The sequence below is a fragment of the Apostichopus japonicus genome, chromosome 12 (assembly GCF_037975245.1).
Source record: "Apostichopus japonicus isolate 1M-3 chromosome 12, ASM3797524v1, whole genome shotgun sequence".
In the NCBI taxonomy this organism is placed as follows: domain Eukaryota; kingdom Metazoa; phylum Echinodermata; class Holothuroidea; order Aspidochirotida; family Stichopodidae; genus Apostichopus; species Apostichopus japonicus.
This window is the reverse complement of record NC_092572.1, coordinates 13,604,675-13,630,114: the sequence shown is the minus strand read 5'-3', so window position 1 is coordinate 13,630,114 and position 25,440 is coordinate 13,604,675. Positions and strand designations below refer to the sequence as shown.

At 35.1% G+C, this 25,440-nt stretch overlaps 2 protein-coding genes across 4 annotated transcripts; one reads left to right on the top strand and one right to left on the bottom strand.

The window, feature by feature from the left end:
- The first annotated feature begins 798 nt into the window (after window positions 1–798).
- Window positions 799–5,861, top strand: LOC139976855 (fucolectin-1-like). The gene is made up of 6 exons (XM_071985688.1): window positions 799–864; window positions 2,785–2,873; window positions 3,586–3,639; window positions 4,396–4,512; window positions 5,086–5,178; window positions 5,508–5,861. The coding sequence occupies exons 2-6, from the start codon at window positions 2,804–2,806 to the stop codon at window positions 5,717–5,719; spliced, it is 546 nt and encodes a 181-aa protein (XP_071841789.1). The 5' UTR covers window positions 799–864; window positions 2,785–2,803; the 3' UTR covers window positions 5,720–5,861.
- Window positions 5,862–16,229: 10,368 nt separating this feature from the next.
- On the bottom strand, window positions 16,230–22,282 carry LOC139976852 (tyrosine-protein kinase STK-like). 3 transcript variants are annotated; one of them, XM_071985682.1, is made up of 11 exons: window positions 22,095–22,282; window positions 21,816–21,855; window positions 21,523–21,560; window positions 20,917–21,084; window positions 20,702–20,812; window positions 20,104–20,303; window positions 19,799–19,918; window positions 19,271–19,381; window positions 19,042–19,138; window positions 18,596–18,698; window positions 16,230–18,454 (listed from the first exon to the last, which is right to left on the bottom strand). In XM_071985682.1, exons 1-8 carry the CDS (start codon window positions 22,195–22,197, stop codon window positions 19,337–19,339), a joined length of 825 nt encoding a protein of 274 aa, XP_071841783.1. In that variant the 5' UTR covers window positions 22,198–22,282; the 3' UTR covers window positions 16,230–18,454; window positions 18,596–18,698; window positions 19,042–19,138; window positions 19,271–19,336. The 3 variants fall into 3 exon arrangements, with proteins under 3 accessions (XP_071841783.1, XP_071841784.1, XP_071841786.1); XM_071985683.1 differs by having other exon boundaries at window positions 18,596–18,692; XM_071985685.1 differs by having other exon boundaries at window positions 20,917–21,078.
- Between the last annotated feature and the right edge of the window lie 3,158 nt (window positions 22,283–25,440).

The following is a 25,440-nucleotide window of genomic DNA, read 5'->3' as shown; positions in this document are numbered from 1 at the left end:
TATATATATATATATATATATATATATATATATATATATATATATATATATATATATATATATATATATATATATATATACATATGACGCTATGACGCTAGATAAGTGTAAGTTGATTGATGTAATTAAAACCAAATAAACCATGACTTAATATACAGGAAGCGGATTAAGGAACAAAGAACGGATTACATATGTTTGTAGAACAGATAATTGTTAAGGGGTCCCAAGTCTTTGTTGAAGTCGGTGATGTGAGACTTAGTACGAAAGATCCAATCGATTTCCTTACGTTTACGTTCAGTAGCTGATTTGAAGTTCGAGGCAATTATAATACATAACAGGTTTTTGAGAGAATGAATATGAAGGATTGAAATGTTCGGAAACTGGGAATCCTGCAAACTTATCACGAATAGATTGTTATGATTATTAAAACGTAAGCGGAACCGGGAGCCTGTTTCCCCTGCATGATTGCCCTATTTGCAAAGTACACATTAGAAAATGTAAATAACATTAATAGAATCACCAGAGAGGGAATAGGGTCTAAGACTATAGTCAACATTGGGAATCTTGACCACGGTGCCTGGGGTAATATGGGGGCATATTTGGCATCGAGGTTTATCGAAAGGGAAATTGCCTTCGGAGGTGGAAACTCAGTTTCTACCTCCGCAGGCAATTTAATTAAAAGTTATAATCTTATGCCTCACTATCTACAATTCTGTTATCAACTAGAAAAGGTACCAGTATTATTCTTACACGTGGCGACAAGACGACTCAGAAGGGGATGCCGTAAACCATATACAAATGACACTCATCCGTTACTTTTCAGACAGACAGTCGTTTTTGAAGATACCTGTTGATCATATCAAGGTAAGTCATCTACAACTATTTTCTGTGCATTGTATGTCATTCTGCACACGCCATGTAACATTCACACACCGTTAGATACGCCTCAGTATTATTTTAATTGATTGATTGATTGAATTGTTTCAACACATAGTAATACAAGGTGAAAAAGACAATATAACTGCAAATAAGTAAATATGTGAAAGGAAGTAAACTAAGAAACCCTTGTGGGCTTAATCGAATAGAGTACTCCCATCAAAGAAAATGGAAAACCTTAACACCTAAAAAAAACAAAAAATGTATTAAGTGACTTAAGTTTGTTACGACCCTGACTTTCCTGCTCCTTATAATCGAGTTATTAACAGTTTAATACAAATAACAAAATTATATCTTGTCATTGAATTTTCATGTCTCATTCCGTCATTCCTACTGACTCTTGCTTTTCTTTTTGTCTATAGTCATTGATAGTTATGTTTCCAGAATCTATAACCTAACCTTAAAACACGAAACCCGTTTTCTATGTAAACGGGTTGAAAAAAAAAACGAAATTAGGGGCAAGTATACTTTGAGGTATATTTAATTTTGACTTGTTATTGTTAATAATAAGTAGGACTACCTTTAGGATCGATTGTAATCGAAAATCTTGAGAGTTTAGATTGTCATTTGAATTGAAACACTTGTTGTTGATTTGCTACTCAAGTTCGTGGATGGACGCGAGGGTAGGGGTGGGGGTGACATGTTCTCTAATTAAAGGTAGTCTTTACAAGGATGGTTTTGAACAAATGTAGGAAGAACGTGACCCCCGGGCAAGAAATTTGACTCCCCACCAGACAGCTTTCAAAGCCATAGTACCGCGTATTCTACTGCAAAGACATAGCTCAGACAAGTCTATGTTAATTGCAATTCATTATTCGAGTGGGGATGTAGGTTATGAATACAACATCTTGGTAACAAATTATGCATGGGAAGATTATTGAGTTACCCTCCATCATACATATTTTAAACTATATACAAAGAGCTATGGGAGGCATGCGGTGGGAGGACAAACGAATTTGTGTCCTCATACTAAAATCAAGTCCCATCACTGCAACTATTTCACTGTTTACATAAAAAAGCATCCAGTATTTGCTGTAATTCTGTAACAGTGGAAGATTAGGAAAGATGTTTTAATTTATATTCATTGTATGTGATATGATATATTTATGAGAGAAAATTATGCTACTGACACAACGATAGTCAACCCGTTCCATCAACTTCGACAGCGGTGAAGGTCTCCTTAATTTGGTTCACTTCAAATTCACGGTCATTAATGTTCCATAACCTACGCTTGAATAAGGAAATATCATCATTACCGTAACATGAATGTTAGTATTGTTGGTCTCGATCATGTTTCCTCGTTATCATGTGCTTCCATGTCACTCCAATGGCATTTCGAGTTGACTTTGGTTTAATTAGGCTCAACTTGTGGTTAGTCTTATTCATTGATTTTCAACATGTAGCCTTGTACGACTAAGTATCTCACACTGCTCATTAGTTAACCTAGTTATCCACGATTCCTTTCTTTATTTATTTTTTCTCGTGAAAATTGCAATCTTCCTATGCACGTCATTTTGGAGTTATTCAACTTTGAAACAAATCCTTTTATAACAATTTTATGGGAGCAAAATTGTATCACTTAGGAGAGTTTCCAAAATTACGTTTCTAACTTTGGAATCACGGGCGATTGGAACCAATTTTGCCAGGCTACTGTTTATATAGTGTAGACTTTTGTATCAATTTTTTTTCTGGTTCATAGTTTGTTCTTTATAGATATTTGATGTAGTAGTGTAGTGTATAAAGAATTGCTTAGAATCATGTTATGCATTCCTCAGAAAAATGAGATTCTTGACATGCATTAGTAATGCAACAACATTACTGCTTCTAACCAACATATTATGTCCCTAGAAATTTGGAAAAGCAGCTAATGATGATGGTTCTTATCAATACCGGAACGTTGGCAGTGATATTATTTTGTCTGGTTGTCGGAACACCCGGTAAGCTGTTAATGTTATGTAACAAAGAAGAGTCCAATTAGGATGTTTTACATAGAATATGTTGAATAAATAGTTTTCTTGTGGTTAGCTGAGAGAATTTGTTTTAATATATGAAAAAGAAAGCATTGTCATGAAGTCTCATTTAGTTAAGTTGGATATATAAGCGACACTGTGTGTGTGTGTTTATTACCATTGTGTGTAGTGATAGATAACTACAAAATCATACGTACTGTATCCATCGTTTTGGGTTGAATGGTAAATATTGGCAAATTTTTCTGTTGAATATTGGTCGTAAAATTATTAGTGACCTTTGTTCAAACATATTGAGATAATTGTAGGTATATTTTGGATGCTATATCAAAACATATTATATTTATGGTAAAGAAAACCCAAGTGTAGCCTACTAAAAAAAGCATCAGTAGAGAAAAAGGTGTGATTCATAGTTGACAAATAAGGAGTACAGTAAAATAAAATGTGCTGGAATTTTTGATCCCCTTGTGACATTCTTCAGCAAGAATAGACAGTGGAATGGAAAGTATAAAATATAACACCCGAAAAGTGTGACATTTGATTAATGAAACTTTATATATATATGCTATATATATATATATGTAATATATATATATATATATATATATATATATATATATATATATATATATATATATATATATATATATAACACTATATTTTGTTTGTTCGGGTTCTACAGCACAAACGTGTGACAATGGCCAATTGACTAGCATGACATTATGTACACATGATGGTAAGTAGCACCAATTTTCTATTTCACGTTTCTTTAGTCATCAAGCAACATGTACATAAGATATAGTTTAACTCCTCCACTGCTTCTGTTTTTTTTTTCGTTGTTGGGCCACTTTTAAAAGTTCAAACGCAATGTCTATGAATATGCTGCTAACGTTAAAATATTTCACTCTGAAATGTCTTTCATGTTACTACGCCTGCTAACACAGTCATCAAAGATATCCGACATTCCGTTTGATGGGCAAACAGTTTTGTGTATTCTCTTTTATTCACTTCCAAATATCCGTTTCTTATTGTATGACACTATAAAATAACTTGACTATTAGGTTAACACATTAACTAGACGTTCTCAAGGACACGTTCAGAGCCAATTTCTAGCTCAACATCTTTTCACTAATGTTACAATTGAAATACTGATACACCAACTGCATGTATTGTCGAGGTCAATGGGGTCGTGCCCAGGCACGGGTATATCACATATATCTTTTCGTGAAGAAGTTAAGTACTATACGTTATGAAAATGATTATATATTATTACAGCTGCCATATTTAAGTGGGCTCAATGATTGAACTCGAGCTCCGGGGGTTTCACCCCGTCCCCTCACCACTGAACCTCCTCTTGTCAGTCCACAACACATTGTGTGGGGTGGTTAGACTGTTTGTAAGGAGAAGCATATCTTGTTAGATATAAAGTAACATATTTTGTTAGGAATAATATCAAGGATCTCTTAAATAATAACGTTGTTATATCTGTCAGTTGCCGCAGGAAAAAAAACAAAACAACACTCCACATACAACCAAGACGGGAGATCAGAAAATGCTGTCAACGGAAACACCAGCGGATATTGGAGAACTCGAAGCTGTACAGGAACATGTTAGTAGTTACATATACCACCGCAGAGTTTGGAGTCGGTTGTCGGTCCTATTAAGAGTATTCTAATATGTTTGTCAATCCAGTTACATATCAACGTCTCATGTTCGAACTAGTTCCATATATACTCTAGTCGTCATTACATACCGAGCTGTCTGTACCTTACGATTTATGTCACCTTTCCTGTGTGTCGAACTTATGCTAATCCGTAAATATGTCAACAATGTTGCACCAGTTGGCATATAAATCATTTCTCTGTTAATGGAGAATACTAATTTTGCCCCATTGATAAGAAGCGATACGTTAGGGACGGGTTGGCATGGGGAAGGTGAGTTAAGGTATATGTGACTGTTATGAGTGTGCTTCTCTGTATTCGCAAACAAAATATATTTGTTATGTGTATTAAGTTTGATTAACAAATATTATAACCTGCCAAATTTGATACTGAATTTAACACAAATTATTAAAATGTTTTGTTTTTTGTCGATTTTAAGTTTAGTGCATTGTTACGTCACTAAATTGTCTGATTTTTGATGGAACGGTTTCAATAATAACCACTTTTCTTTCAAACGACAGTGTGGGCACCTAATCCATGGTGGACTGTTGATCTTGGTGCATCTTATCAAGTGGGAAGTATCCACATATATAACCGTGTTGAAGGAAATTTGGGTAAGTTCACAAATAGCAGAAACGGGTGCGTTTCTGCCATAGTCCAAACAGAAAGTTACTTGATACATGACCAATTAATATCGTTCGCAATAAATGTCGCATTATTATAAATGTTGACTTGTAACATAAATATACGTGATTGTAGTATATGGCACATGTCACAATTCTTCCTAATGTTCATCGGTTTTTATCAACAAACATGCATTTTCCCGCCTCTTTTAAACATTTAATTGCCCTCAAAGCAGAGGAATTTTGAAAACGTTTCGCAATTTCTATCATGCTTATATTTTGAATCAATATCGATGTCATTTAATTTCCGGAATCTGTAGGTCCGAGACTTCTTGGGGCTCAAGTCTTAGCTGGCACTGCAGCTGATCCGCTAAGGAACGAAATCATAGGTACCATAGGTTCCAAGGAACTACTTGACAATCCCATTGTGTTTACATTGGACAAGACTGTGACGCATGTATCAGTGCGTCTGCCAGGAAACAGAAAACTCCTTACCCTGTGTGGAGTGGAAGTATACGGTGTTCCTCTCTAAACGAATTAAAACGAAATTGATTAAAAGCATGCGATGAATGTTTTCCAAGTGTTTCTTTTCTGTTATTGGTGAAGGGAATGGTCACAAATGTACCTCTGTTGTCGAGGAATTGCTGAGCTTAAACCAATATAGTCGTGTTGTCATTGATTTTGTCTGTGTCATAGTATATGGTGTTCCTGTGTAAAGGAAATAAAACAAGATATATTGATAGCACGCTATGAAACAAGATGCCAATGGTATATGTTTACTCTCTCGATATGATATGGAATATGTTTTTGCAAGTGTTTCTTTTCTGTTGTTGGTTGATGCGAATGGTCAACAGTGTACTTCTGCGGTCGATCAATTGTTGAATCAATGTAAAACCAATTAATCCGTATTGTAAATGATTTGTCTGTGTCAAAGAAGGAGTGTGTGCCCTCCTCAAAACTAGCGATAGTTATATATGTACATGACACTGAAGCAGATTTCACACATCCCCACTCCAGTATCAATGGACAATTTATACCCAAATGAATCAATTATGATGCGAACGACAAAGTTAAAGGAGACACAAAGCTGATATTCATTATAGACTTATGTGATAGGAATAAGTATCATGAACAACCTCCCGAAACAGCTACAATAAGGGGGCGATGGGGGCGCGCGCCCGGATAAGAAAAAGAAGAGAGAAAAAAGAGAGAGACGAAAAAGGGGGAAAAAAGGAGGAGGAGAGGGAGGAAGAGGAAATACAGAGAAGAAATAGAGACAAAGGAGAAAAGGAGACGCCAAGACCCCGGGAAGAGAAAGAGAAACAGTGATATCATTACAGCGCTGATCCCTATTATATACACAGGGTAGCCAGTGACAGATCGAGGATTTCAGAAGAGGCGTGCGCCTCACACTTCCCTTAGAGCGACAGTCCATTTTGACAGTTCCATATTTCCTCTCTCTCCACCTCTCTCCACCTCTCTCCCCCCCCCCCTCCATCTCCACCCACCTCTCTCTCCACATCTCTCTCTCTCCATCTCTCTCTCTCTCTCTCTCTATATATAAATATATATATATATATATATATATATATATATATATATATATATATATATATAGATGTATATGTATATATATATACATATATATATATACATTTAGATACAAATATATATATATATATATATATATATAAAGATGTATATATATATATATTAATATATATATATGTATATATATAAATATATATATATATATATATACATATATATATATATATATATATATATATATATATATAAATTAAAAATCAGCCATAAAGAGATTAGCATACGCTGGGGCCTTTTCTCGTCCCCATGGCTGTCCCCTTAGCCTGAATGTATAATCTGTCCATGAACGCAAACACATTGTTTCTGAGGATTATGTCTATAAGTAGGGCGAACTCCTCAGCGTTGTGGTGGTTTCCATCAGATAAGTATTTTTAGCATGCCTGCACCCCCTCATCGTGCGGAATATTAGTGTATAGGGCAGATACGTCGATTGTGACCAGTGAGGTTTGGGCCGGGAGTCTGGTGGGTAGGATGGATAGTTTCCGAAGAAAATCCGTCGTATCCTTGACGAAACTAGGTATGTTCCCCATCATTGGTTGTAGATGGCTATCGATGAAGCCAGAAATATACTCAGTGAGGGTACCTCTACCAGAAACAATAGGGTGTCCGGGTGGTATCTCTTTGTCATTGGTGTGCATAGTAGCGGTCGACTCAGAGGATCCAGGTATTGTCTTCATTTTTTGGATTTTGGGGAGTATGTAGAAGCAACCGGGTGATGAAGCTTTGGGTATGAGATGTTCGATGGTTTGGCGGAGCCGTTCAGGAAAGGTTGAGATTATGCGATTAAGTTCGTTGTGATGGTTTATTGTTGGGTCTGAGTTGAGTTGCAGGTAGAAAGTGTCGTTGCATAGTTGCCTTGTGCCTCCGAAGTGTAGTCGTCGCGATCTTGTATAACAATGACTCCTCCCTTGTCAGCTGGTTTCACCACCATTCCGATATTGTTCTTCACGGTCTGGAGTGCCATGTGCTGCAATTTGTTGAGGTTAGGACGAGATTGCATCTTCTTCTCGGAGATGGAACATATAAATTTGTCGAGATGTGACCTAACCGAGCTGATATAGAGGCCAATACAGCGGTTACGTCTTTTCGGTGGAGTCCACAACCTGGATTTTGGTTTTGATTGGGTTAGTGGCTGATCTGCTGATATATATATATATATATACTATATATGGTCTATCATAACGCGTATGTACAATTTTGCTATGAAACCAACTGTGGCTGGTCTCGAACTCGACCGAGTCGTCGGGGAACATAAAGCATTTCGTTGTAGACCAGGATCTATATGCGAGCTGCACTAGTCATATGGCGTTCGATGCAGCACTGCCATCAAGAGATAAAATGTTATACAGTCCGACCTGAATGCTAATTGTTACCCCAAACCTAGTATCGTTACTCGAACAATGAATCTAAAAATAAATTCCGCATGCGATTGAAGAATTGAGCACATCTCCTGCGAATATAATGTAGTGGATCCAAGGGCGCATCATGGGTGGGAGAGTGGGGGAGGCGGACGCACCCATCACTTCTTGAGATTGTTCCCAACTGTATGAAAACGACCCCCCCCCCCTCTCTCTCTGCAACCCTACGCCTCAATCCTCTAATCCCTTTTCGATGAGTTACGAAACTTAATTAATGACCTTCGCCCGTAGTACCAAGACCTTGACAAAATCCGGCAACACACCACTTCGTCGATAACAAGTGATCGGGTTGTGTTTATTAGTGACATCTGGAGGTCGTGCACTGAACTACAGGGAGTGTGACTAGTCCTGATTTTGCAATTTCCTAAGATCAGGCCCGAAAAATACCAAGGACACTGTACTGTATGGATATCTAGCAACATCTAGTGATATCTATAGGGATGAACATCCCAAGAATTCCCCTAAACTGAAGACAGATAGAGAATCGAAGCTTTTAGTGTGTAATGAACTTGAAACTTTGCGTCTTTCGAAATAAAAGAATGTGGGGCATTGCACAATAAACAGATAAAAGTTCATTATTTTAGTCTCATATCAATTATTCGAATTTGTAAGGCAAACAGCAGATATTACATCATACAGTGAGCATGAAAATGACGTTCCAGGATGAACAGCGTCCAAACTGTCTAAGTGTGTAGTCAAAAGCGTAGGAGCCCAATTTGATTGGGGGCGGGGAGGGGGGGGGGGGCTGTAACGACTTGCCCTAAAAAATATAACCAATTTTTGCGCGTTCAACATGTTAATATGTAAATATCATATAGGCAAGCATCGGTTATTACATCGCATGCTATCGTGTACCGTATACGGTCCGTGAAAGTTTCGCAGTATACCGCTTGATGCTAATGTAAACAACGAAATGTCTTAGTTAGATGGATAAAAAGCATGGAGGTCCAATTACGTCAAAACTCTCTTTTACATTAGTAATTGCGAAATAGTCGGGCAAGCTTAGAACTTTATTTGAATTACCAAGGATATTTTGTTTTAAACTTTTGATCTTCTTTAGCTACACCATTGCAATTTATTTTTTTCTTTCAGTAGGTGCCCGAAAACTTCTCAGCATATTGCTCGAATTTTCACAACGATATTTGGTTGGGGAAGGCTGCAGCCTCCCCCCCCCTCCCGCCTCCTACGCCTATGTGTGTAGTGTTCGCTTTCAGAAATATCTGTTCATTTCCTTCAACGAAGTTTTATAGTAGTCGTTATAAGAGGTCTTAATATTTGTAGACCAATAAATAAACTGTGTCTGAAATTTCGAAAGTTCCCTAACCAGCATTCTTCATCATACCTCCCTCTACTCGTGCAATTTTGACAGGTCTGTTAGGGTTTGAAGGAGGTTTTTATATTGGTTGTCCATAGATGAAATTTTGTCCAACGTTATGGGTATGTTTTGAAGTGAATTTATTCACGAGAAATGTGAATTTTCAAATTCTGAACAAATACTGGGCTTAAAACCTTGAAAAGTGGGGCTGACGGGTACTATTTGTGGTCCGCGGCGTATAACGTTTAATTTGATTTCATACTGGCACTATTGAGCTGACGAATTTCCACATTTTCCACTTGATAGGATCTTCGTATCGCTCGAAGTGCCTTAGTTTAGACCTATATATATGCGCAGGTAGGCTGTCTTTATACTGTAAACAACGTGGTAAGCGGGTATGGAATTAAAAAAAAAATAATTTGAAACCATCACGCTATATCTGAACTTGATACGAAAAGCACAGCAGAATTATGATCTCCATTTTAGAAAATAATTTAATCTTACATTATATGGATTGCTACTCATAGCGTAGCTGGGGTCAAAAAGCAACACCCCTGGAAGCTTTATCATTTGGTTACAGTTGTTTATCCCTCGTGGATACTCTAAAACACAAAAATATTGTAGTTCTCTGGAATGTATTCGAAGCGCTAGTGGGAATCATGGACTTCAGCTTCAAAGTTTGCAGGTATCTTTAACTTCCAATAGGTGACTTTAAAGCCAAGAAATAACCTGATTTATAAGAGAAATTAAAATTTTAGAGGGATTGAATTGCAAAGTTACACTAGAAGCTGTTGCATTTTCTCAGTCTATTATTTTCCAAGTTTTGGAAAATGAAGACGTTAGGAAGAAACATAGATAGTGGGTTTGTTTCTTCGTTTTTCAATTTTTTTTATTTATATAACTTGCATGTGTGTACATTACTGAATTCAATTGTGAAACCGACTGTTGACCGAGTTTTGATATGTGTCACACACACCACTAGAAGCCCCCGAGAACCTTTGAACACGCTTGACGCAGTATGTTATTTTAGGGGATACCATGATTTCAAGAATGCAATATGTATGCTAGATTTCTCGTTGATGCGTTGAGTGACTAATTGGTGTTGTTGCTGTAAAATTGTGAATTTATATCTTTATATACGATTGAAGTAAGAGCATCCAATGAATCTTGATGAAAATTATTGTGACGACTAAGGTTTTTACGTTTGATACATACATAATCATAAAGAGAAATTCACCACAAAAAGAACATTTGCACAACTGGTCTATAAGCATTAAACGTGAGATATATAGTGAGATATGCCTATGCCGGGGAGCGATTTTTTTTTTCAAACTGGTTTGCAATTGTGTGTAAATCAGCATAGAAACCTTCACTTCGTATGTCTGCATCCATCGTTGCAACAAATATAAACCCGAAAGTTTTTCGTATCTTTGGAATTGGTTAAGACATATTTATCACACTAGTTTTTAAGATTTTATGATCTGCTATCGATGTTTGATCGAAGTTTTCTGTGAATGTATTAATCGATAACATTGCACAGTGAAATTTTCGTACAAGGGTGCATCAAACATGTGCTGTAGGCATATATGCACTATAACAGAGTACACAGGGAAGTGACGGAAATGTATAATTCTGCAGACTATACCGCATTGCGTATATTCATTCAAGATTCGCAAACTCACGTCGTGAATTTGATTTTAACGTACAAAGTCCACGAAACGAATTTTGATTTTAATAGAACGGCTCACGAGTCTTAGATAACGTAAACACGAACACAATGGACATTAAAAAGGTCAACATGTGACCCAAGCATTAAAAGCTAAGTTAGGGCGTTTGAAGGGAACCCCCGTTACTAGATGTAAGTGTGTATTCCAGTGTATGCCTTCGAACTTACAAGCCATGGTCATTATTGATGCAGACGTGATGAACAATCTGATTGGCTGAAAACTCTGTAATAGTAAACCTGTTTGGGAAAACAAATATCACTGCCGGGGCGCGATTTTTTTTCCTGAACCTTTCGGGCAGTGTACGTGGAGTTTAGCCAATCAGAGCAAGGCTGTGTTGATGACGTACTACTCAGTGAAGATGGTCAGTCGGGTATATGAGTCCCTTCAATAACATAAGGTGGAAAACGAAAGATCGCGAATTCCATTGCAGGGCCTACGCCTAGGGTTCAGCACTGCATAGCCATCCATCAGTCCTAGCCCTATTGCCTTATAATATAATTTAGTACAACACGCCTACAGCTTGTGCTTTGCTAGGTTTGCATAAATCATGAAATGAGGTAGGCTCAGTAGCCTAGTAATAGTATTAGTAATAGCTACCGTGGCCTCTAGTCTAGCTAGATCATAAAAGTTCCTAACGCTGTAGGCCTACTGTCACTGTGTACAAATATTGCTGTGTACATGTGTGTAAACTGTAAGTACGTAACATACTACTGTACCAGTACTACCGTATACTGAGTACAGTGTCATGTCAATCTGAAGACATTGTAAATTTGTACATCAGACAGCGATCATACATCGCCGTTTTTCAACAAAGAACCCGATGCAAACGTCACGTCAGTTGTGCACAATGATTCAGTATAATGTCATTATTGAAAGGCCTACGCACCTTAATGCTTTCTGCTGTAGTACAACAATTATGTTGAATTATCGAATGTGATTTCCCCACTTCAACATTTGGTTAGCACGCCGCCATCTTTATTGTAGTACGTCATCAGCACAGCCTTGCTCTATGGGATATAAACTTAAACTTAAATGTGTAAGTAAATTTGGTATAAAAGTATAAGCCAATATGTATCAAGAATTGCAATGATATTTTGCACAAAACGTTATGTACATATTCATTGCAACACAAATGTAACCTCCACAACAAGGAATTGGTTTATGTTAAGTATAATTATTCATTTGGCAACAATAGGACACGTTAAACACCCCGTCTAAAACATATTAATTTTTCTGTGACCATAACTAGCTTAATAATTTTGGTTAATGTTTCTGTTGATTGTCTGTCTTTCTGCCAGGTTCCTAATCTTTTTATAGATATTTACGTTAGGTTCTTCGTGTATTCCAAAAATTCTTAAACAGTTCCGTCTGGAATATTTTTCCGTCATTCAACTTTCATGAAATGTTTCGTTTTCTTTTCTCATTTTCTTTGATATCTGTGCTTTAGTTTGTAATCTTATCGTCATCTTCGATTGTAAAACTATATCACTTAAAGTAAGCGGTGTAAGCGATATGACTCACTTACAGTAATTGATAGGAGAATAGCTTAGGCTGTAGGTTGCGGACTTGGCCGGATTCGGGTATCGGTAGTTATTATAACTGCACCAGATTTCCAAGAGATAATATTTTGACGGAAATTGGGAATATCGTGTAAGACTTAGTACAACATGTCCTGCGTTCCTTCTTACGAAGTTCACATACTAATGTATCACACATTACTGTAGGAAAATTGACCCAGGCACTCTCAGTTGTGAGACCAATATACGCATTACGTATAATATGCATTTGGCACTGCAACCATCAAAATTAATCGCCTTGTGTGTTTATCTAAAGAAAACATTCTGCACTTGAAAGCGCCCATATTTGAAAGTCGGTATATCTCATTTATTTGAACAAATTCTAGAGAAAACAATCACTTTCCTTATATACAGAGTGACTATAGTAGCATAATTGTTAATTAAAGTCATATCCTTTGTAATGACGGAAACTACTAGGTATTGTCTGGTCTATTGTAATGCTGTCCAAAGTGGGACTTTTACTTCAATAAATTTTCTTGGAGAAAAAAACATGCTAACTATTACAAGCCACAACGTGGACCAGTTGAATGAAAAATAAATGGTGAATATAAAAAAATCTTTAACTACATACAAATTAAGCCATTTTCTAGTGAGAAGAATATATTAAACTTCCCGTCTGAGCAACACGTTACGAGATCGACTGTATAAGAGTGCATTTTAACGTTCAGTTTTGTAATATCTTTTCATTCCGAGTACCATCTACTGTGCACAATAAACATTGTGCGTTTGATTAACATTTCTCGTTGTACTTCCTGGGAACTCAACGGTGTCATTATATTGAAAAAAACTACTTTCCATCTTACTTTGTTGGGAGTGTGGTGGTTAACGCCTGTGCCTTTCAATCATAAGGTCTCGTGTTCGAGTCACTTCGAGTTTAATGTATGTCGTCCAGTGACAGAGTTGCTGAAAATTGACAATTTATAATCATGGACGTTAAATATGATCCGAGAGACTGACTTTGGTCAGCGTGAGGCTTTGATAAGCCACTGATGGCATCTTTGCGAGTTCCTGCTTGCAGGATGACCTGAAATACATACATGCATACATATATATATATATATATATATATATATATATATATATATATATATATATATATATATATATATATATATATATATATATATATATATATATATATATATATATATACTGGACATACATACTATAACCGACATATTAAATGCGTTTCTCTGTTCCTCCAGGAGATGGAACATTTAAACAATATATCAAAGAACGTGTATGTGGGTACACACATTTGTCCCCAATCTCTACTTCATATAAACAGTTAAAGATCACAATCAGTTCTATTCGACGCACTGACATTTGACAAACCGTCGTCTTTGAAATAAAACGTAATTTTTCATTGAAATTTCGTGCTAGTATTACAAATTTTATTACTTCTGAGAATTAGATAACGCCGAGCTATAAAATCAAGTAGCCTATCGAGTATCATATTTAATATAGTGATTAATTTTACTTTGTAATTTTTTTTTCTTTACAGGCCTTTGCTTCCCCCATGAAACCTTCCCCCATCTGGCCATGTCACTGCCGTTCCATTCGTATCGAAAGGAAAATGAAACTATTTGTCAAGAAACCAACAAGGAATACACACTGCATGTCTAGAGTGGTATTCCTGATGCACCATAGTTACCTTACAAGAAATCGCCTACTTTGACACAAGTTACATTGACTGACAAACCTTACATAGAAAAGGGAACTTATGGATCATGCGAGAAGTACTTAACACACAGATGTTTGGGATGGGGTTTAAGATCGGCGCCACCATTTATTAAGTGGATGTTAAAATAAAACTGAAACTGGTATGTACGCCGGTATTAAACCCTCACATATATTAGATCAAAGTACACTGAGCTGTTATTAAAGTGTTATCTATTGATAAGATGTATGCAAATATACCCTGAGTAGAGGGTCAATATCACCCCAGATAATTTAAGGACAAAGTATAATTAGGTTCCATTAACGCATTATAGATAATATGCATGGAAACTTCAATATTGTATTCAAAGTACGACGTTGTCGCAGATAAGTGTATTACATCGTCCACGATCAGTGCCATATCGACGAATTGCAGTTTTTTGTTTGATGTCAAATGCGCAGTCAAAGGAAACAAATTCTTTGCTCTTAAAAATTGTTCACATTTGGCTCCTCGTAAGAGATGCTTCAACTTCAAATGATCAAAAAAGCATCCGATCTTACTCTTTTAAAACTTCAAAAGGTCTTACTGTTAAGCTGGTTGATGAAAATAGAAATATCCAGAGGAACACTTGGACGACTATACAAAAAAAAAATGGTCGGAGAAAATCTCTAGACTGCCAAGAATGTTGCTGGATGATGCAGTTTTCATTTTGTTAACATTGGACAGGATCTGGCTACCAATATTCAAACCAGTTACTCCTGCTTCAGAACTTTTCAAAATCCATGTGTATTTCTTTAAGCAACTGCACTGACATTTCTCTCATCACTAATACATTAAAAACAGGTTCAGCAACCGGAACGGACTGTATTTCAGTTAAATTAAATCTTGTCGTGTTACATCTAGTGGCCCTTCTGTCTTCAGTGGTGATGGTGATTATATAACCCAAAGACACACTGTTTTCTCTCAGCAGAACATACACAATTTACAAATTATATAGTATATATATAAAACGGAGAAATAATTCATCCACTGCCTTGGGCCATTAATCCACGAATAAATCGAAACGAATATTTGAATACATCCTATTTTACATTTTGGTTTGAATCCATGGTTCTACTATTTCTACATAGATGTAAACATTGTAACGTTAATTTGTGACCGAGAGACTAAACGTGTCGTCACCTCTTATCACGTCACCTCCGATTGTCACATTCTCCTCCATTCTTATAATACAACAGTTGCTGGAAACCATTAAATCACACTTGAATATGAAGGATTTTGTAATTAAATATTTCTGTCAATGCATTTTATGAGTAGATGGCGTGCTTCATCATATATCCAGGGCTATATGACACACTGTCTCTATAGACGCAGGTCTAACGATTTATGGACCTTGTAGCGAAGGGTAACTCAAAGCTGACAGAGTGTCAGCAGGTAGTTTTTAGAAGCTGACTATGGTAATAAATTACCTTTCAGCAAAAGTTCCAAAGTCCCATACAAACATCGAATCTACATCCGCCAATGCCATTTGCTCTTTACATACAATGGTCAATAAACCCGGTAGCCGTTTGACAAGAAGAAGAAGAAGGTTTCATTCGTTTATTATGAATTTTCCTTAGCGAAAGCAAAAACGAGAGCATGGAAACAGGAAAGAGAAAAAATAGAAACTGGCAACAAGTCAATTATTGACACCACCATGATACCGTGCGTTGCAATTAGTATATATACGTGTTACAATTTTCTTTTAACGACATTTACTTCTTTCAATTCGAAACAAGGAAGTTATATATCGAGGTCACTTAAAAGAGTACGAATAACGTCAAATGCATGGCTTTTTGACACAAGTGGATTGCTTGACAACAAAATATAAAAGTTTTAATCATTAATTTCTTGATTTTTTATACTTGTGATATGCGTGTATTACTTTAGGTTAGCATAACCTATGACCTGGATAGGTACAGCTATATATATATATATATATATATCCTACCAACCTTCCTGTGTAGTGTTATTGAGTGTTATAGAATATATTTAGTGTTGCACGTGTTTATTTTTTTTTTTGATACTTGTAAATTGTCTGTCTTAGAAATGACATATGACACATATGAATTATTTTAGTCCGATTATCGTTTTATTCCATACACGTCGTATTTAAATACGTTATATGCGTGCCAAATACACAGTTTCGCAGCTGTGCTTGGTTCAAGTAGAAACCTAACTATTTATTGGTGAAGCCTATTTATCAATAGACAATTAAATGCAGACGAGTGTATTGGCTTTGATATCGCTAACAGACTTTTATCACGTAAATGTAAACTATAAACTGAAACTAACATGTACTTCAATATCAACCACAATTCCTACTAAAGGACAAAGTGCAACCCTTAACTATATTCATACGTATTTATGTATTTATGAACGATAAATTTCATAAGCGCACTTGTAATATAACGGTGATAAAACAAAGCTAGTATGTCTGGTTTTGTGAACAACTGTGTTATAACGTGAAGTACCATACAGTACTTAAATTGTACACATTAAAAAATGTCAAAAGCTAACCTGCAGTTTAAAATACTGTGTTCCCTTTGCCTGTCTTGCCTTGTAAGAGACATGCTATTTATTCCTTCAATTGTGACGGGAAAAGGGGTGATACCTTTTAAAAGGATATGTAGGCTGTAGCTATAGCTTTCCATTTAAAATAATGAAATGAAATTTTTGAAGTATATTATTGTATTAAGTATTGTGTTGAATTGAAAATTATTCGAGATTAAAGATATCACTAATAGATAGAATTTAGGGTACATTTCAAAATGCTGTAAAGTCTGTTTCATTGTAAGCCCTTACAATATATGATGAGATCAATGAAACTAATTAATAATTTTATAACATGGATACAATGATTTTATATAACTGAATAACTGAGGCAACTTAATAATATAGTCAATGATCTAACTGAGGAAGAGAACAGACGTATTCAGTGTGGTTTGACCTTTAATTATTATTGAGTAAGTAAAATTAGAAACTTTATTAAATCAAGATTAATGATTGAATCGTAATAAAAAAATAGCTCAAATTTAGGGTGAATTGCAAACTGTTGTACAATTTGTTTCATTGTCAGTTCTTACAATAGATGATTGAATCAGTGAAAACTAATGAATAATGGTAATAAATGGATACAATGGTTATATATAACTTAATAACTGAGGCAAACTAATAGTCCCTTCAATGATCTACCTAAGGAAGAGAACAGATGTATTCATTGTGATTTAGCCTTTTTAGATACTTTGTTAAATTTTAATTTTGTAAAGTAGGAAGGTAGAAATTGAAAGATAAGGTAATCACGAACCACTTTTTTTTCATAACATACATTTATAAGAAGTTTTTGAAGCAATATTTTGTTCCAATTATTATCTACATTGTCACCACTCCAATCGTTCTTTTGAAGACTAAATTTTAATAAGTTTTGAGATTGTAAAGCACAACAATTCCTTCTTAATATTAATTGAAGTAATGTTAATGTAAATGTTACCGTGTGATCAAATGATCTACATTGACCAATCTTGTATTGGCAACAGGTATGTTGGTGGTAAGTTATCACTAAAAAACTTGTCACCAAAAGCAGCAGAGTTATAGAGAATTATAATATGAATTTCAACCTTTCTTTGATTTATTCAAAACGGAATGGACTGACTTTATACTTAGAATAAAGCATTGGATGAAGTTTACAGATGTTATTGAAAACTTTCATGTTCACGACATGAGCTTAAGGTACTTTCATAGAGGCCAATTCTTTGATTAAACTGCAATTTGAGCTTCATAACAGGACTGTGCGTTTTTTCTTTTTCTAAATGTTTCTTGAATATCCGTCACCTATTAATGAAACATGTATCACCACAGCTTAACTACGATATTTCCAAGGTCGAGTAGTAGTCCGATGCTTTACATCTTAGAACTTGATCTTCCTGCATAATGAAAAAGAAAGGAGATCTAACATTAGTTGACAGTTTGTTGAGAAACTCTGGATGTTTCAATAAGTCGAGCATTTCTCAGAAAATCATGACATGAAGTGATTACATGCAGGATGCAATTCTGAATTTACTTACCTGGCTAACATTTTCTAAAAGCGTTGATATTTTCCCAAAAATTGTTTGGAATGGTGGTCGGTGATCTATTGATGTATTCCAACACAGTGTCATTATGCTATACCTTCGGAAGAATCAGATCAATGCATTCAGAGATGAAACATACATGGACGTTTGTACTTCACTCATTGGCCACTAACTTCAGAAGTATTATTATGCATCTTTTTGATATATACATAAGTAATGAAACATGTTAAAACACATCTCCCACAGCCTGTTATTTTTTGTAGCTAAAAGGCTGTATCGGTAAAATTGTGGAGTAAGTATATACCTTACTGCAACACTCTCTGACAAACATTTATCATTGAATATTGAACGGTGTTATGCAAACTTGAACAGTTTCACTAGGATTAGTAACGGAAAGTATACATAATCGTGAAAGGAAAGATTAAAGTTAGCAAACTTACAAAGCACCTGGACAGCAAATTGGTTGAGCAAGCACAATGGTCTGTCTTATTTTTTCTTCTAACTGAAGTTTACTGAGTCCAGCGTAAGGTACTTCTCCTTCAAGTTTAAATGTGATATTTTTTATTGAGGTAAAATGCGTTTCGTTATTCATAAAAAAAAAAAAAACTTTTAAAGCGTATTGATAAGTATTAACTGGTAGAGCAAAATTTGAAGCAATTGAATTATTACCCAAAGAAAATATTTCCCACAAGAAGGTGCCGTAGTTCCAGATATCGCTGTCAACTGAGTATTGTTTCAAAAATACAGCCTCGGTGACATCCACATGATTGGTGGGTATTCCTGTAAAGTGAATAGGACACATTTAGAGTCTTATCGTAATTCAATTGCTCATACATATTTGTCAATAAATAAGCATAGAACCAAAAGCAAAAAGAAAACGTCAACCTGCTTTGGCGTAAAAACTTACCTATTAAACATTATATCAGTTTGCATTGTCAGTATTAGGTTTTACTTGTTTTTTGTTTTGTTTGAAAGATTGGGTCTATATACATCTCAATAACTACATAGTAGTATCAATATATATATATATATATATATATATTTATAAATTAAAAATACCAACACACCAGAAGACAGGTTTGGTCCTTTTGGGTGTGTTGATTTCATTTGTTTAATATATCTGTCATACCACTTGCGACACATTTACATGTATGGGTATTTGGGTGGGTTTGTGTTTGTATTACACGGCCAATTTACCTTATCCAATTTCTCATTGACGATGGATACAGCCATGCTCTCGGGGCAAACATCATAAAGTTTGCAATGACCAGTCTCTGTTAGGAGGACTTTCCTCGTTGACAGAATAGGATGACAAAACTAAACGGGACAAGGCAGAATGATAAACTGAACAAGAAATATCATATTAATATGATAATACTCTGTAATAAGATTCAATGTAAGAAAAATGCACTGGTATTCGAATAATAGAATTAATTCCACAATGTCAGTTATTTACAAAGACGGTTAAAAAAAACGAAATATGAGAAATTATTTCATATTACCTTCTGAGAAGATAGGAAAACCATGGCAGAAGCAACCTCGCATGATAAATGCAGCAATACCTCAACTTGACTTTTCATACTTTCTGGAAGTTGCTTTTTATTATTCGTCAACACATGTGACTTCCGGGCTTCTTGGTATTGAGACATCAACATATCACGCAGAGTTCCATTAGATATGTATTCATAGTATACCGAAGGAACTGTATGGAAGCATTATTGTCAAATATGTACAAAAAACCGCAAACGGTTGTGAAAAGCAGACGCACTCATCAGGAAACATAACAAATATATAATATCCTATATCTCTCCCACTTGGTGTACCAATTAGACATTACATACAATTCGAGGTCTTTCCAAATAACACTTAGGATTATACTTCTGAAGCGAATGTGCATGAACTAAACTTCGAACGTAGCACGAGATGTGCTAAAACGACATTTCGTATAATTTACGTTAATTTGGAAATTTTACTACCAAAACATCAGACAAATAAAAGGAGTTTATACATTTCACAAGATATACTGATTGTAGAGGGACATTGATCATGAAAGGAATCATCGGTTTAGTCTTTACAACAGTCTGTATTTTTGATGCGTACCATTTTCCACGGACACTAAGAGACGATCCACAAAAAGGTGATGTCTTCTCAACTTCTTTAAGCTCAATGCTAGTTTTCGGAATTCGTTTGCATCTGCAAGGGTGCTTCCATCTGTAAGGGAACGTTAATTGGCATTTATGTGTATAGTTTCGTCAACATATATGTGCAAATGCAGTATGATTTATTTCCCAAAATGTATTGACCAAGTTACTTACTAGAGAGAGTTTTAACGAAGACTTCGCTTTCGTCATCTCCAAATGTGCCAGTCCAGTATTCAAATTTCTTTCCTACTTTTAAGCAGGTGTGTAATGCGATGATTGATCCATGTTTGTTTTCATCCTTGGGTACTTGAACAAGTTCGGTTTGAACATCCAACTCTGCAACTGAGCGGTATGATCTCTATATCGTTATCATATTCAAAATTACAAGCGTCACAGTTACGATCATGTCATACAGTAATATTTAAAATAGAATATCATACAAGAAGCGTTTCTAGCGATTTTGTATGTTTGCTTAATTGTTAAAATGTTATCGTCATTATCATCACAAATTGTTTGGTTCTCCAGTATTTCTACTCTGACTTCTGTTAACTGATAACTAATTACCCTGCTGTACAGCTTAAAGGGGTATTTACAAAACAAATCAGTAAATATCTTTTTAAATGTCATTGCAATTAAATATAACTAATCGTTGAATGCAAGCTTATTGATTAAACATCAGCGGCATACAATCGACTTTTCATGCAGATGACGTTAACGGTGTCGATAGTAATGGCCACCGTCACTTTGCGTTTACTTTTTTTTGTAATTGTTAACACTTACCACCGTGTGTGGCTACGGGATCATTTAATCTGATTTCCCTGTTGGGTGAAAGAATTAAGTGTAGTATGCGTTATATCACCCTTTCATATCATTTAATTTAACCAGATTTTATTTCTAAAGAATAATCGATTCAATGATTGTTGTTATGAACCCTCATTAATAACTTACAAATATCTAAACTAATTAAAACACGCGAAATAGTAAACTTGACACTTTTAGCTGTAAGACACATTTATAACTAAGGCGATTATTATACACCAGCTGAAGGGACTATTGTTATATGTCTTACCTACCCTTCGAAACGTCTCTCACGTCTAGTTATGTTTTTGAAATGTATGATGAAAGGTGGCAGAGAGTTTAACTTTATTTAAGTTGACATGCACATAACATGTGTGATTGTCTGTATAATTGAAATAGATAGTGTTTGCGTATTTCCAAACAGTAAACGAAATGAACATGCAAATTTAAACAACAGCAGCATTCTGATGACAGAATTTGGTCTTCTCATTCTTTCTTTGAATCAAAGATAAGAAATAGGTAATGAAACAGTATTAATAAAATTGTATACTCACAGTGCTTGTAGATAAAGAAACATGCTACTAGCATTCCCGATATAAGGACAAAAACTCCAATTATTATTTGCTGCAGATTATTTCCTGAAACAGGATAACACATGTAGGCGTTACCAAGGCACCAGTTTGTCAATAACCAAAACACAACCTTTATACAACATCACTCTGTTCACATTGGAAAACTGATGTAATCATCCATTGTATATTTTTATTTATTAGTTGTTCCTCTTTCATTTGGTTGTTGGTTGAGACGAGCGTACAACGATAATCAGCTTAAAGTAGTTATTTTTCAGAAATAAAATTAAGCAAGGTTTTATCACAGTATTCAAACTTAAAAGATTTACTTTATAATGCTTGCAATTCATGTATCATAGTACTATATTTCACAATAAACTACTGAACATGTTCTTTGACGTACAGTTTGAAGTCAATGAAAATCAACTTACCCATTTGCTGAACAAAAATATTCAGTGTGCCTTTTGTTTCGTAGAAGGATTTACGTGTTGAAGGGAAAATTTCCTTACCCGAAGTTGCTTTTTGGTAGTTGTAAGTCACACTGGCGGGTTTGATATGGGAACCAGGTAACTTGACATGCAATTGTTTTCGAATTTCCATCCTGGTTGAAGCTGTATGTAGACACCACTCTATGGTCAACAGTTTCATTGAATAGCTCCTTTCTTTGTATATTTTCATTTATTAACCAAGTCAAAATCCATGTCTATTTCTTTAAGCAACTGCACTGAAATTTCTTTCATGTCTGATAAATTAAAAACAGGTTCAGCAACCGAAACGGACTGTATTTTAGTTAAATTAAATCTTGTCGTGTTACCTAGTGGCCATACTGTCTGTGGTGATGATTGTGATTCTATAACCCAAAGACACACTGTTTTCTCTCATCAGATGACATAAACAATTTACAAATTATATAGTATATATATTAAACGGAGGAATAATTCATCCACTGCCTTAGGATGATGACAGCAGGCCATTTAATCACGAATAAATCGAAACGAGTATTTGAATACATCGTATTTTATATTTTGGTGTGAATCCATGGCTACATCATATATACATAGAGGTAAACATTGTAACTTTAGTTTGTGACTGAGAGGCTAAACGTGACGTCACTTCTCATCCCGTCACCTCCAATTGCACCTCCAGCTGGCTGGAAATCATTAAATCACACCTGAATATGAAGGATTTTTGTAAATAAATATTTCTGTCGATGCTTTCTATGGATAAACGGCGTGCTTAATCATATTTCCAGCTATAAACTGAAACTATCATGTACTTCAGTATCAAACACAGTTCCTACTAAAGGACAAAGTGCAACCCTTAAACTATATTCATACGAATTTTACGTTTTATGAACGATATATTTCACACGCTCACTTGTAATATAACGGAGATAAAACAGAACTAGTATGGCTGAGTTTATAAACAACTTTGTGATGAAGTGAAGTACCTTATAATACTTCAAGTGTTCACATTATCTGTCAAAACCTGCAATCACAACCCCTTGTTCCCTTTGCATGTTTCGCATCGTAAGACATAATATAGTTGATGGCAGAAGGTTGCAAACATTGTGTTTAAATGGAAAGTTGTTCACGATTAACGATAAAATCTTAATCAAGAATAGCTCAAATTTAGGGTAACTTGCAAACTGTTGCAACGTCTGTTTCATTTCTTACAAGCTCTTACAATAGATGAATGGATCAATGGAAACTAATGAATAATGGAATAACATGGATACAATGGTTATATATGACTCGTCAATGATCTACATGAGGAAGAGAACAACTGTATTGAGTGTGGTTTGACCTTTAATATGACATTACTATCTCAAAATAATGGTAAAACAGTAATCAAGAATATATAGCTCAAATTTATGGTAAATTACAAAATGTTGTATCGTATGTTTCATTTTCATTTTGATACCGATGCCATGGCTGAGTGGATAAAGGCGGCAATAGGGCTAATCAGTCGGGAGGTTCCGGGTTCGATACCCGGCCGGGTCATAGTAAGGTGGGTTTTTAAACCAAGAGCAATGTACGGTTTTCGCATTTGAAATGACTTTCTAAATTGCACAGATTCCAAATTTGAGTTAAAATATTGAATTGAAAGCCACCCGACGTATATATTGTAATCCATAAGCCCTTGCTGTTTTCTCCCACATTTGTGGTCTCTTAAGAGTCGTACAAATAACTGCTGATTATTATTATTATTATTATGATTATTATACGTTGTAACAATATATGATGGGATGAATGGAAGGTAATGAATAATTGATAATAATGAATGATAGTATTAAATATACCAAATGGTTATATATAACTGAATGAATGACTTACATAAGGAACATAATACTGTATACAGTGTGGTTTGACCTTTAAATATTATTTGGTTAGTAACATTAGAAACTTTATTAAATTTATAGTTTGCAGGTAGGTGGAAATTGAAAGATAAGGTAATCATGAACCACGGTTTTGTACAATATGTATTTATAAGAAGTAAAGCAATATTTTGCTAGAATGGTTTATCTACATTGTAATCAATCTGTATCGTTCTTTTAACGACTAGATTTTACTGTTTTTAAGACTGTAAATTACAAAAATTACATGTTAACATTAACTGAAGTAATGTAAAGGGATGCCGGCAAATAAAAATATCTACATTTACCAATCTTGTATTGGCAACAGGTAATACAAAAAGGGCCACAGAATTTGGGGCAAATGAAATACATATGTGTTATTGAAAACTTTCATGTTCACGAAAAAAGCTTAAATTACTTTCATGATGGCTAATTATTTTTGCAAACTGCAATTTGAGCTAATAACACGACTGTGCATTTGGTTTTTATTTCTAAATGTTCTTTAATATCCATCACCTATTATTGAAACATATTTCACCACAGCTTAATTTCGATATTTCCAAGGTCGAGTAGTAGTCTGATGGTTTACATCTAGAACGTGTTCTTCCTACAAAATGAACAAGAAAGGAGATCTAACATTAGTTGACAGTTTGTTGAGAAACTCTGGACGTTTCAATAAGTAAAACATATCTCAGAGAACCATGACATAAAGTGCTTACATGCAGGATAAAACTCTGAATTAGCTTCCCGGCTAACATTTTTTAAAAGCGTTGATATTTTGCCAAGAATTGTTTGGAATTGTGGTCGGCGATCTATTGATGTATTCCAACACAATGTCATTTGCTATACCTTCGGTAGAATCAGATCAATAAATTCAGAGATAAAACTTACACGGAAGCTTGTTTTCACTGATTGATCGATAACCCCAGACGTAATGTTAGGCATCATTGATATATATACATAAATAAAAAAAAC

Excerpts from the sequence above, each read along its gene's own strand:
- LOC139976855 (XM_071985688.1), top strand. The coding sequence starts at position 2,804 with ATGATGATGGTTCTTATCAATACCGGAACGTTGGCAGTGATATTATTT. Across the intron at positions 2,874-3,585 it reads TCTGGTTGTCGGAACACCCG|CACAAACGTGTGACAATGGC; the intron begins GTAAGCTGTTAA and ends CGGGTTCTACAG. Across the intron at positions 3,640-4,395 it reads GACATTATGTACACATGATG|TTGCCGCAGGAAAAAAAACA; the intron begins GTAAGTAGCACC and ends TATATCTGTCAG.
- LOC139976852 (XM_071985682.1), bottom strand. The coding sequence starts at position 22,197 with ATGTGTTATCCTGTTTCAGGAAATAATCTGCAGCAAATAATAATTGGA. Across the intron at positions 20,813-20,916 it reads CTTCGTTAAAACTCTCTCTA|ATGGAAGCACCCTTGCAGAT; the intron begins GTAAGTAACTTG and ends GTTCCCTTACAG. Across the intron at positions 19,382-19,798 it reads TCAATGAGAAATTGGATAAG|GAATACCCACCAATCATGTG; the intron begins GTAAATTGGCCG and ends TTCACTTTACAG.